Here is a 13,882-nt window from a genome sequence, read left to right on the forward strand (position 1 = left end):
TCATAGTAGAGGCTGCTATGAAAGGCCATTATGCAGAGAAAAGGAAAAATCTTAATTAACTCTTGGTAAACCTGATAACAAACTTTTCACATCACAGAAAGAGAAATAAAGACATGCAAAGGTTAAATTGCTTGTCCAACATTTGTTAATACAGCAGATACAGCTACAAAATGTATGGCTTAGGATTTCTAGGGTGTCTCTGTTCCCAGTGTTTTGGTGGTAATGGTATTGCAGCTGAGCGTGCACTGTAATGAACAAGTACCGTACACATAAAGCTTCACTGGGAAGTTCATGATGTGAGCACTGAAGAAAAGCATAGGAAGGATTTTTCTGCATTGTTCCTTACCCTGGCTTGGTCACTGGGGACATCATAAATATTCAAAGAGAGGTGTAACGCCCTTACCTTGTCTGATGGATCTCCTGCTAGAACATCTTGTCCCAGGATATAAATGCCTCTGTAGCCTCTAAGTCACTACTTAGCCTTTGTCTTTTTAATTTGTCTTACTTAAAAATCATCATGCAAAACTCTACATAGGATTATACTTTTCTAACATTCTCTGTACTTTGTTTCAGGACATATGTGGGTGTGTGTACACGTGAATATGTGCATAGTTAAGTAAAAAAAAAGGCCTACGCAGAGCTTTCCTCAGTTCATCTGAATTCTCAATCTCACTTTTAGTTTCTACCTTGTTTCCCTGAGAATTGCAGTGGGAGAGAAATAAGCTATACCACGTGGTCAACAGGCTTAAGCTCTTGCAAAGAAAAAGTTTCTGAAGTCAGTCATCGCTAACTGAAAATATCGCGTTTCCACTGCTTCCTTTAGACTCCTCTCTGTGGGTTGTTAGCCAGTGTTTCCTAGATTTGAGCACAACAGGTGGCTTCAGCTGCCACTTGGAGAGCAGTGATGCTTCAGTATTTGTCATTCAAGTCACTGCAAACATTATGGGAAAGACCAAATTTAACTTGCCCCCCGCAAGAATTTGGTAGCCTGCTGACTGGTCTTATTAAATGGTGTGAAAGCCTACCAAGAAACATTGCTTAATTAATGGAAATCACCTTGTGCATTTTCTCCAAATTAAAGGCATTATTCTTCATTCTGGATGTAGACTGTTGTAGCCTGGGTAGCAGGCTAAATCCATGAAATGAAGACACAGATATGTCTTATTTCACACCCATGGTCCAAACTCAAGCTGTGTTTCATTTGAACTAACGTTAATTTAATGAACAGAAATAAATAGTTTTAGTAGCTCAAAAGAGGTTACTTTAACTAAAAAACATGAAATGGAGTATTGTAGCCCGCAGAGTACTCTCAGAAGGGCTGGTAGGGCTGTGCTGTTCTTAGGAACAATCATTTTCTAGCGTTCTCTTTCAATCCTTTTGTTTTCTCCTTACTGAATCAACTGATTTCTTTCCTGTCATCACTTTCTGTGCCTGAAGACCTTTCTGGTTGCAAAGGAGTGACTTTCTTGACACTTATTTCCAATTTGCCTTTCTAAAACCAGGGTGGAGGCTATGGTGTTGTCTTCCAGACCAAATTCTCCAAAGAAGCTGGGAAGATTAGCACGCATTCAGTCAGCTTTAGGCAGACAGAAGCTGAACCGAATTGATGAGGAGCAAAAGCCCAGCTGGATCACAGCAGGTAAGTCATTTTAGATCGTCTGAAGATTTGGATCTGGACTTCTGCGAGAGCATCAGGGATGACATTTTGGCTGTCTAGACAACAAAATTCCCCTAGGCTTAATCAAAGCCAGGAATTAAATCTATTTCTGATCATATAGGTACCTCTTCAATTGCTTTCAATGGCATTTCTAGCAGAGCTTTGGATATAAGATCCCGTGCTACTTACTGGGTTTGATTTTGGGCCAGTCTGCTGCTTCTATCCTGTGGTCTTCATACTTCTTGCCCGAATAGGCAAACAGGTAGCGGCTGATTTCTGCTCGTCCCCGCAGATTGAAGTATGTCAGCTTGTACTGTGGCATGCTGGATCCCTGAAAGGGAAGACGCCGTATTGCTTTAGATAAGAGTAACTCAACTCCTCTTGAGTTTGAGCACACCATATGCTTGTTTTTGAAACATGTGCTTGTACAATGCAAAGGACATGTTACACTGAGCCATGACGTGTTGTACTTTGCAATCATTGCCTTAGCGACACCTTTTTTGTTCTGCATTTGTCAGCCGCAATACCCAGACGTGGACAATGACAGTTAAGCCTGCAGTTCCTCCTTCTGTATCTCCAGAAAGATGGCTTGATTTTTTTCAGCCATCTTAAGAAATTTCAGCGTTCATTTACTTTTCTTGTGACTCCAAACTCAGGCCAGTTTTATAAAGTGTTTTTCAGAGTGCAAAGCTAAAATCATGTAGTGTAACAGAAGATAGTTGATGCCTTGAGCAGCAATTTTGTTCAAGCCTGCCCTGCTCAGCCTCTGTTGCTTATGGAGACCTTCATCCAAGACCAAATTGTGAGAACTGCCAAACTGTTGTGATTTTTTCTCATTAACTATTACCCTAGTTGCACAGGCAATCGACCCAAGTTATTTTAAAAGGAAAATTTGCTATGGAATCCAGTTTACACTGTTGGTTTGAGAAAATCATCGTCAAATTCTCAGTTTCTTGTACAGAAGCCAAAAGAAAACTTGAAATGTCTTTGTTGGGTTGTCATGTGATTTTTTTTCCCTTCAGTTCCGAATCGTGTAAGAGGAAGGCTCTATCTGTTTCTCGGTGTAACAGGCAACAAAAGAAAATACTCACGAGTTTGTACAACAAGGATGGTGCAGGAAAGGAGAACAGCTAAGGCCACTTTAAACCAAAAGTAAGCTTTTTAAATTCTGCACCCATAGGACCTTAATAAGAGAGATCTACGAGCTCAGCTGAGATTTACATGTACTGGCTAAAGGAAACTAAACCAACCAGCCGCCTCCTCACCCAAAGCAAAACCCTTTCTCATTTTGGCCTTGCATGTCATTTACAGTTCTTTTATATCCATTAGATTCAGAGCGCTATTAATAAAGAGTGCAACACACATCATCTGCTCTAGGAAAGAAAAGGAACTTTTTTTTTAATGAATAAGTGCTACTACATAACCTTGCAATAGAAACAACCCCCTATTTACTCATCTTGCCTTTGAAAACACATGCTTGAGGGCAGATGTGTCATCAGCTTTCACTTCAGAGGTAGAAGCATTTTGTTCAGAAACTGGGAAAGCTTGCACTTAACTCACGCTGAAAAGAGCAGGCTGCCTTTTGCCACTTTCTCCTCAAAAGTTAAAACATCTACTTTCTGTCCTCAGAGTAACAAAGGCAAAAAAAAAAAAAAATCGCAGCAAATGAGCACAGCGGAGGCTGCTTAATTTATCATGAATGTTACCTGTTCCCCTACAGCAGGATCAGAAGAGATTACTAGTAAATGGAAACTTTTTGCAGCCGATGGCTCAGCAGAGAAGCAGGAGCAGAGATGGAGAGTTACCAGTGGAGATATCTACAGCTGCTTCAAAACAAAGACACCACAACAATTATTATTTTTTTTAGGTCAAGGCAGTGTGTTCCATTGCAGTGTATAAAAGAGGGAAGCTACAGGCAAAATGACTTACATTAGGATGTGATCAGTCTTGTGGATGTGTTAATTACCAGAAAATATGTTTGTCTGTTGATGGCAAATGGCAGCTCACAGGTTATAGGTGGAACTGTTTCTTTCTCTAAAGAGAGAAATTTTGACAATTCCAAGTTTTCCCAGCATGTTTTAGGTAAGTGGTAAAACTTTGCTACTCTATTTTCAAATTTTGTGCCCAGATTTATTACTTATTATGCTTTATTGTGCTTATATAATAATACTATATATTATTATACTTTATTATTTATTTATGCAGGATGAGTTTGGATTATATGTCTACAAAGTTAACGTAAGGAGAGAGCATGAGATTGTAGCTTTTTTTTTTTTCCCCCGTTTGTCCCTGCTTCTGATTTTGGGTGGTCATTTGAGAGTGAGGAATGGCATTTTTAAAAGACCCTGTGTTATCTGAGGTTTAAATTAGACATGATTTAGGGATTTGGGAGTAAAAGGGGGGAAAAATCCCTCCTTGATTCTTACTTTCCAACTTTCTTTAAAGGCAGGCGAATACTACTGATTCAATCTGCTTTTGGAGAGGATATGACTTATAACATGCAGTTTCTGCTTCCCTTCTTTTGGGGTGTCTGCAGAGCTTTTTTTCATAAACAGCAACAGAAGTTCCAGTGCCTGGGACTTACTGCACTGCTCCCACATGGCTCCAGCATCTCACCTACCTCTGGCCTCCCTTAGTGGAGAGTAGTCAATAACTGGAAGGCATTTAAAAACACAAGAATAGAAGATTTTAAGGCACAGTCATGGTCTCTTCTCCCAAGTAAATAGTGACAGGACCAGAGGAAATGGTCTGAAGTTGCGGTAGGGGAGGTTTAGATTAGATATTAGGAAGAATTACTTTACTGAAAGAGTGGTCAGGCACTGGAACAGCCTGCCCAGGGAGGTGGTGGAGTCACCATCCCTAGAGGTGTTCAAGAAACGTCTAGATGTGGCGCTTCAGGGCATGCTCTAGTGGCAGAGATTGTAGGTTGTTTGGTTGGACTCGATGATCTTAAGGGTCCTGTCCAGCCATGAAGATTCTATGATTCGGTGAAGGCAGTAGACAGCTATATAGAGAGTGGGCTGGACATGAGTGAAGCGTAACATTTCTGGTGGTGAGTATTTTGAAAGAGGCTGATTCTTACTGTGGGAGAACTTTATATACAAAGACATGTATAATCAGGAGTAACAGATGATGTAAAGAAAAGGGAATTTTGGCTGAAGATCAGGAAGTCTTTCTGGCTGTTGTAGTAGACTGTGGAATATTTTGGTCTGTCAAGGAAGCGGTGTGGAAACTATTGTTTGAAATAACCAAAGCAAAGTTAAACAAATTTATAATGAACACACCGTAAGGAGTAATCAAATATTTGCAGTGCTGATGCACATTTAAGCTTATGAATTGTTTTCCATCTGTGAATTAAAAAAAAAAACCAACCCTACAACGAGTTTACCAAAAATACTTGATGTTTTAAAGGCCTCTATAGCTTTATTGTAAGCATGTTTTTGTAAATGTTTGTAAGTTTTATTTTTTATTTGTATTCATTGTGAAATGTCAGGAGTAGCTCTTCCTAAACAATTACAGATACGTTTCTAAATGAAAGAAATGGTTGTGTCCAGAATAGCTTTTTGCCAAACATACGAAGTAAGTTGTTGGTTTGTTTCCATATTCTCCTTTCCCTCATTTTCCCAGTGTGTTTTATAGAGGAATGGATCACGAGGAAAAAATTAACGATTTTAAAAACATTCAAAATTATTAAATGATTGAAAAAGGGGAAAAAGGTTTATTTTGGGTCTTTCAGTTTGTGCTTTTGGGTTTTTTTGAGGGGTGCAGGGGAATCTTTAGAACAATTTAAAATTATTTCTCTTTTTTTAGATTTAGTCATGGCTTAAAAATACCAGAAGATGTTGGTGGGGGGAGGACCTTAGTGCCCAGACTTGGAAACATTTAACCACTTGCTTAGTGCTTTTCAATCTGTTTGTGTGAGTTCATTGCAAAGCCAGGTGTGTATAAATGCAGGAAGGGGCTGATTTACCTTCCACCAATAAATCTGCCATCTAAGCAGTGGGTTTTCAATTTTTAAAGTGATGAGTACGTGGCTGGGACCCAACAGTACACCTGCCCTGCCCTGCTATGATAGCATCTGTGGAAGACTCAGCCCCAGTTTTATCGCATACAACTTTCAAAGCAATGAACTCAACTACTGAAAATTTACTATTAAATTAGCTTTAATACTCCAAAGTTGTTGACCCGCTTAGCTGATTTTCTAGCTTTGTTTTGCGGCTTTCTTAAAGCCAGCTTAACTGGCTTTAACATACCTTTGAACAGAAGATTAGTGGATCTCATGATTAAATTCAACTTTTGGAGCCACTCAGTGACAAAGTCAAACAGAAAATCTGAGAGGAGGTCAAATATGTGTAAAAGGTGGCGTCCTCCACGTTACTCATGAGTCAAAATTCAGGTTGAAGTTACAAGTGTCTCAGACATCTTAGGACAGATTTCAAATATTTTAACACTGTTCCTGTCTTTATGGAGATACCTGATGAATTTGGCATGCTTTTATTCCAGTTGAAGCAGGTTCCAGCAATCAATTTGAAAACTTCAAGCAAGATTAGAGTTAAAAAACAGAGCCCAGGAAGGAATTGGTGTCGTTCTCCGAGAACTGAAATGCTGAATTTCAGACAGCACTAGTAAAGAAGAGAAAGCAGACTGGAAACTCTATGAATGTACTGGGAGGATACTGAACCAAACAGTTCCGGTGTCCGCGAGGTATGCAATACTATTGCTTTTACTGGATGATGGTGTATGCGTCCCTGCTCTGTTTTGAAGGCTAAATGACAAGTGCACTGCCTGCATTTTGCCTGCCCAAGATCAGTTTGAGGTGTGTGCCCAGCAGAACCCAGAGCAGGCTGCCGCCGAGCGATCCTGCATGCCCAGCCTGAGCCTTTGCCGCCCCGTGAAAGTAAACACCAAAACTCTGCTGGCCTTTGTAGAGGAACTGTGTTTCATCTCTGTTTTGGAAAATCCAGCCCTCAAAGTAATGCAAGGAAATATTCCTCAGGCTAGTAAGAGACACCAAAACCTGGATATAGATACGCAGTATGTGAATTCGGGGTGGGGGGCGGGGAAAGAACAAAGCCAGCACTTTATTTAATTTTCTTGGATAAAGTTATTAATATTTGAGGTGACAGGCAGCAGAGAGCTTTTCCCTGAGCTGGGGGCGGAGGGGGAGAAACCAGCTAAGTTGAGCTATTTGTTCACATCCATCCAAAGTCCAACAAATGACCTCGTGGTGCAAAGTCCCCTTTACTTGTACTTTGCACTGTGAGAAATTAAGGCTTTTATTGCCTTAAGGTTTCATCATTGTCACTGGATTTTTAAAAAAGCCAAACAGTTTCCTCCAGCAAGAAAGACCAGTAGGGTTGGGTTAAGGTTCATCTGGGTATTTCCAAAAATCTGGGACTCGAACTATCTGACTAGAAGAGACGATGCATTGCACTGTATGTATATTTATTTAACATGAGGGTTCTTTGTTAATTTAGGAGTCACTTATGGAAAGTACCACACCTAGCACCTGGCACAACATTGCCCTGGCCGTGGGCCTGCCAAAAAGTAGGAGCTGGAGGTCTCAGCTGCCTGGTGTCTTCAGCATTGCTTGAATTGCAACCAGACCCAGACGTGGTCTTTGAGGGAGCTCGATTTCATTTCCCTGTGCTAATAAAACTTAGGGCTGCCTCTGTGAAGTGGGGCCTGTGACTGGCCACGGGAGAGCAGGCTGGACCTTGGGATCTCCCGGAGGAAAGCCAGTACTTGCTGAAAGGTGTGAGAAGGGAAGGTGCTGCCACCTCTGACCAGGAATGTGAAAACGTCCCTCCAAGGACTAGTGAGTGATGATTCATTCAGTCAATAGATACCTCTGTTTATTTTATCACAAGATTAAGCTGTTATATCAGTTCAGACTGTATGGGTTGCTGGAGCTGATATTATACATTCCATTTTCATGATTTTATGAGATGAAAGTATAACAACAAATCAGCTTCCACTCATGTAAGCCTACAGGTATCTTTTTGCCAAGAAGCATCTTGCTTTATGAAGTGTGAAACAGAGTTCATGCCCTCTCTAAGAAATCATCTAGCCAAAACCGAAAAGCTTGGTGGACATTTTTCTTTCTTTTCGTTCTTAGTGCTGCTTTTAAAGCAGTTGCTGTTTCTTTACAAGGTGTTTCTGCAAAGTTGGCCTGGAAATTAGATGAGTAGGTTTGAAACAGATGCACACCCAACTGATTTGGGTATCCTGCTGGGGTGGGGCACTGCGATTTCAGCCAATTCATATATTTACTCATATATTTCTGTCATGTCCTAGATGTGCTATGCCATGTACACAGCTTGAAGTTCTTATAACCGGTATGAGATGAACATTTTCCATTAATGGTAACACCGGGATTTCAGAGGGAAAACTATTCCTTCTCTTCCTTACTGACAGTCACAGGGCCCAGTAGTGCTAATGTCAATTAGGAAACTCAATTTAGAAAGGGAAAGGAGAGAAGCTGGCTAGGTCTATGGGGTTTTTTCTTTGTATGTACAGACAAAAAAGTCTTTGCACATTAAAGGAGAGTTTTTTCCTTAGGCTATTAGGTCAGGAGTGACCTATCCAAGTATGAAGAATGGATTTTTCGTTCCAATCCTTAGGGGTTATGGAGAGTTGTGTTACTTTATGGAGTACAAAAAAAAGATTTTTAACCAGGAAAGAGACTTACTCTGTCTTTTTTCACCCAAGAAACATTAGGAATATTAAGTTCAGTTTTCCCTGTCTTGCTTATTGCCCTTCTCAAATATGTGAATTCCTCATCCCTGTAATTGGAGAGCAGAGTATTAAAGTAGCTTTCTCCTTCCTCAATTTTAAAAAATGTTTCCCTGTCCAAGTGAGTTTTCCTGCCTTCATTTTTTAAATTTTCAGTTTTCAGAGGAGGGAACCAGAAAGACAGTTATTGTAGAAGGCAAGTAAAGAAAAGCTTCCAAAGCTATCACTTTATAAATCGCACTTTGCAGTTTTAGCAAGGTAGGAAAGATAAAAAATGTGAGTGTCCTGTATGTCTTCCTTTTTATTTAACCAACCTAACATAACGGTGAGAAAGGTTTGGGGAAGGGCACGCTTGGTTACCTTCTCCTGCTCCAGCAGTGCCGAGAAGGCAGGAGCCAGCTGGAAAGCAGCCCTGCCCTCTCTGCAGGGCACGGTGCCGCTCTCCTGGTTGCTGATCACATCAGTTGCTGCAGGAATGCCTTAATTTTTTTCCTTTGGAGGAAAAATTACTCTCTCTAAGGACTCTGTGTGTTTATATTTTATGTCTAAATCCAGAGCTGGAATTACAAACAGAAATACGGATGTGTTGGCCCTTTCTTCAGAGAAAAAAAGTTTAATGGTGAGAAGTCCATCTGTGCCAGCAAGAACCAGCCACGGGGTGGTTGTTGGTCCCCTTGTGACTTCTCGCTTGTGAGGAAGGTTGGCGGCTCTGCCTGGCAAAGGCACTGGCTTAATCCAAGCTGTTTATCTGGATGTAAGTAACACTAAGACAAAGAACTTCTGCCTTTCCCTGGAAAAAAAACTGAGTGGTACAGTAGGTATTGTACGTGATGTACTTCCTGAATTGGGGAAGCTAATGACTTTGGGATTCCCATTAGGAAACAGAGAATTGAAGAATCAGGATGGTCCTCTCTTATTGCACAGCAAAAAAGAAAAATGCTCATTTTCCTTTTCTCTAGCGTAAACTTCTCTTGCTTTTAACACCGAGTCAAAAATATTAGAGGCTTAAGAGATATTTTCAGCCTTTGAAAACTAAAAACAGAAATGATTTGTTGGTTTGTGCTTTTTTTTTTTCCTGCCAAAAGATGTTCTTATTAATTCATTTTTAGCAGAGAAAATAAGACAATTTCTGCCCTCCTTTTGGGGCAGAAGGATTGGAGAATATTGACAGATTAATGGAAGACTGCAAATCTTCCAATGGAAGATTTCCACAGAAGAATAAAATTCCCACAGAATAACATGAAAAGATTTAAGTAATTTTGTCTAATTCCTGTCAGATCTGTCTGACGTAAACTTTCTTTCTGAAAAGCGGTGGTCTCTTTTCCCACTCCACCCCAATTATAGAAAATAAACATTTTAATTTGATCCCTTCTTTTTCTATGCCAGATAGCAATCTGGACCTTGGAGAGAAAAGAGAAAAAATCTGCACACTCTTTTCTGTTTAATACACAAATCATCTGCAGTAAATGTTTAAGCAGTTTGACTTAGGGGTGAGTTTTGAAATAACAAATCCAAATCTAGTAGTTGTGGCCTCATACTTCTTAGCATGATTTTCAAGATTAGGTATATGCATGGCTTCAGGCACATATCGTGGGATTTTGGATGTCCTTACCCAGTGTGCCGGTTATTTTCAACCTGTGGCGCAAACTAGCCTCCTGAGATGAGAAGAGTTTTTAAGGCATTGCTGAGGGATTGCTGATGTGAGTATGTTAAGTGAGCTGATGAGTAAACCTCTGCTGGGTGAGCAAGGGCTTTTGAAAGCCTGAACTGTCAATGTGTGGGTTTTAAAAAAGAGGCTGTAGGAGAACTTAAAGCACTTATCTGTCCAAGGAAGCCCCAGGCTTGGTTTGCTGATGTGGGAAATCCGAGCTCAAGAAAAATCCCTCAAGAACACACGGGAAAAAACACATCTCGGTGAAAGAGAAGGATTAGAAAAATACTGATTGTGAGAGGTTTTTCTGAAGGTGGGAGTCCAATGCGACTGAACAGTGAATGGGTGGTCACTGTCAAGACTATAGTTGGAGAACACCAGGGCCCACTGGGTTTCTCTAAGCTGACTTCGTAGCTGCTGCTCTTCACGTGACTGCCCCTCAGGCGACTGCAGTCAAAACGATAAGAGGTTCAGATATTTGAAGCTCACCCCATTCATTTTAACTGAAGTGGAGGAGGCAGCACTTGCTTACGTGCCAGCAGGTATAAGGAGGCAGAGACGCGGTGGCGGGGAGGGCTTGGCTTGGCTGGGCTTCCTCAGGCAGGGCTCGGCTGGGTTGCCCCGGCAGCATCCTGCTCCTTCAGCCTCGCCTGCCAGGCTCTTCGGTTTAGGGCCTGAGCGTCTGGGATGACTGTGCTTTCTGTCTGGTCCTCCATTTTTTGATTTCCAGCTACTTGGCCCCAGTTTTATGTAAACAGATTTTAAAATTGTTTTGTGCAGCCTCCCAAGCTGTAACGAAGTTCAAATGAATAAATTGCGCGCCTGGGACCATGAAATACTGGTAAATAAAGTTGCAAAAGGAGAGAGCTCAGGAAAGATGCAGACTAAGGAGTGGTTAGGATAATTTCTCAGGAGAGACTATTTAAATCTTTTATTTCCTCATCGGATGTTTTAAGAATTCCCTGAAGCATTTTGTGGTAGAACAAAAGCCTAAATAATCTTAATTCTTGCCAACACCAGTCATCCCTGTAAAATTCATGCCTTACATCTGTCTTGTAGTCTTTGGATAAATCAGCTCCCCCTCACAATATCCCTACGAAGCAAAGAGCGCAGTCGTGAGTCACGTTGCTGTGTGTTAAGTGGTTTAGTCAGCTCTCCAAAAGCAGCTGCTGGTTTCACCAAGGTGATTTCTTATCCATGCCTTGAACTCTCAAGCCTGTCCAGCACAGTAATTTGTATAACAGCTGTCTTGGCCACCTAGCACCTTTTCTCGGATGTGGAAAAAAAAGGGGTTTTTTTTCCTATCTCAGTCACGTGTATGTGTGTGCATACAGGTACAAGGGGGATTACAAACGCCAGCTCCTTCCCCCTGCTAGTCTAAACTACTTTGCTCTTGAACTGTCGCATGTTGTGAATCTGCTGTACAACTTGCCAAAAATAAACAAAATTACAGGCATGAAAGAAAAAGAATTAACTAGGCAACTTAGCACAATAAATGTTCCCTGTAGCCGCCATGGGTGAGACTGGGCAAGGTTTTATTCACTTTGCAGAGTTGTCCAGCACCACCCACCAGGTCTCCTGGGCACAAATTCCTGGTGTCCTCCTGCTCTGCCCTGGGGTGCCTGGCACGTACCACCCTGCCTAGGAGGCACCAGCGCAGTGGGCTGGGGCACAGGTCTCATATATTTTCAGGTCTTTTGAAATTGTTTTCACAGACAGAGCGAGCCTGAAGAGACCCAGGACCTTGCTAAAGCACTCTTTGGACAGTGTCAGTCTTCTTGAGAGGACCAGCACTGGCAAGTGTGAACCTACAGCCCTGAGCAACACCTGTCCAGAAGCCTGGGGACCACCTAGATTTAGCCATAAGAGGTAAACATTCAAGACCTCATGAGTTATGGTCACAAACTGCTTAGTACGTAAAACCCTAACCTATGTGTCTTTACGTTTAAGAAGAAAGTACTTTCTGAGCAGCAGTTTGCAGCTGATTTCACCATTGTTCATGGGAACACCAGGCAGAGTCTGGCTCTGGGACAGGGCCTGTTGCTGCAGGTTCCCTGCTCTGCCCCAGAGTACCCCAGCACAAAACAATGCTTATTTACCTGAGGTGTACAGTTACAGAGGCTGGTGTCCCACATTTGTTCTTTTCTATTAACAAACATCAACTGAAGAAAGATTGTGAGACAGTTCAAACCATCCTTTCTGTATACCTTTCTTTGTTCTCCTTCTCCCTTTGCCATTAATGGGCACAAACTGGAACACAGGAAGTTCCACCTAAACATGAGGAGGATCTTCTTTACTTTGAGGGTGCCAGAGCACTGGAACAGGCTGCCCAGAGAGGTGGTGCAGTCTCCATCTCTGGAGACATTCAAAACCCACCTGGACGCGTTCCTGTGCAACCTGCTCTAGGTGACCCTGCTCTGGCAGGGGGGTTGGACTAGATGATCTCCAGAGGTCCCTTCCAACCCTATGGTTCTATGATTCTATCTGCTACCCAAAACCAAAGAGTAGATGTGTCTGTCTGGTATTGCTAAATGCCCTTGTTTTCTCTCCTATCCCGTTCCATGCTCATGCTTCACAGAGTCATTCCAGCAATGTTTTAAGTTACTTCTAAAGAGGTACAAAACTAAGCATTTCATTTTTTCAGTTCATTGTTGTAGGTTATTTTATGGGAGTTTCAGCAGATTGACTCCAGATAAGTAAGGTTCTTCAAAATGATGGCACTTTAAAATGAATATATGGGATTTGGCAGATTCTTTCCCCCCCAACCCCCTTTGGACTAACTGGCAAAAGGGTGAAAATTCACCTGTTTGAGATTTGCAGCATATATGATAAGTCTTCAGCTGATGTGAACAAGCACAGCTTTTAGTGGGATGGCATGCCATCTGCCAATCCAACACCAGCACTATGTCAGTGGCTCCTACACGGTGTAATTACTTGCCCGTGAGATTGCGATCAAAGCTATTTTGAAAGTTAGCACCTTCTTCAATTTCTTCCGCTTTCTAACTGCTTAGAAGAAGGTTGCGTGTGGCAGACAGCAGCCAGAGCAAACCCTTAGAGCCACAGAGCGTGTTTGTCAGTGGCACAGGAGTCTGCCGCACTGGAGACGATGGCTAACATGCTGGCCTGGGCACAAACCCAGAGCTCTAAGAATTACTTTGTGGATATTTTTGTTTGTAAATTTGGAGAGCTTCAGTCTTATTTCTATCCAAATAGATTTGATTGTGTGTCTGGGTGCGCGTGCATCTGCGGCAGGGAGTAATTCACACGATGTATGCATTTTTAGGAAGGTTAGATTCTATTTTGGATTAAGGAAAACAAAAGAATAAACAAAAGTAAACTTACAAAAGACCTCTGTGTCTTTTTTTTTTTTCCTTTACAGAAGTTGCAACTTCTGAGTATGAAAGTACCAGTGTTTACAAACAGTTTTAAGGAGCATAGAAGAGCAGGAAAAATACTTTATGTAGCTACAGTTTGTTTGCTTGGATAGTTTGAAATTAGCAGTGAATAAAGGATAGCTTTTAACAGAGGAAATGTGTGCATGAGGACTATGCACACAGGCAAATGATGGCAGTTAGAATTTAAAGAAAAAAAACCCCAAACCTGAACGGCTATTCAGAATATCATTTTGAAGTAAAAGACAAAAATCAACAGGGGGAAAAAAAAAAACCCTGTGAGTTTTGATAAGGAGAAAAATGGAGTGAGTGGAAGCAGATGCAGGCGGTTTTCCAGTTTTCCTCTGTAGAATAATGGTGGGAATTAGGACGAGGGCATGTTAATCCATTGGTGAACCACAAGACAGGAATTTGGAAAATGGACAGAACAGTGCACAATAAAGACCT

The 13,882-nt window shown here is 41.5% G+C and overlaps 1 protein-coding gene across 2 annotated transcripts in view; it reads right to left on the reverse strand.

Moving 5' to 3' along the window:
• Positions 1 to 13,882, reverse strand: part of HPGDS (hematopoietic prostaglandin D synthase) — a 31,144-nt gene that overhangs the window by 16,436 nt on the left and 826 nt on the right. The window contains exons 1-2 of one of the 2 annotated variants that reach the window (XM_054202911.1): positions 8,349 to 8,374; positions 1,847 to 1,988 (exon numbers count right to left, since the gene is read on the reverse strand). In XM_054202911.1, the coding sequence (XP_054058886.1) occupies positions 1,847 to 1,979 (133 nt within the window). In that variant the 5' untranslated portion in view covers positions 1,980 to 1,988; positions 8,349 to 8,374. Of the gene's footprint in view, positions 1 to 1,846; positions 1,989 to 8,348; positions 8,375 to 13,882 lie in introns of those variants that run through there. The other variant, XM_054202910.1, reaches the window with a different exon arrangement.

The sequence above is a fragment of the Rissa tridactyla genome, chromosome 5, assembly GCF_028500815.1.
Source record: "Rissa tridactyla isolate bRisTri1 chromosome 5, bRisTri1.patW.cur.20221130, whole genome shotgun sequence".
Classification (NCBI taxonomy): domain Eukaryota; kingdom Metazoa; phylum Chordata; class Aves; order Charadriiformes; family Laridae; genus Rissa; species Rissa tridactyla.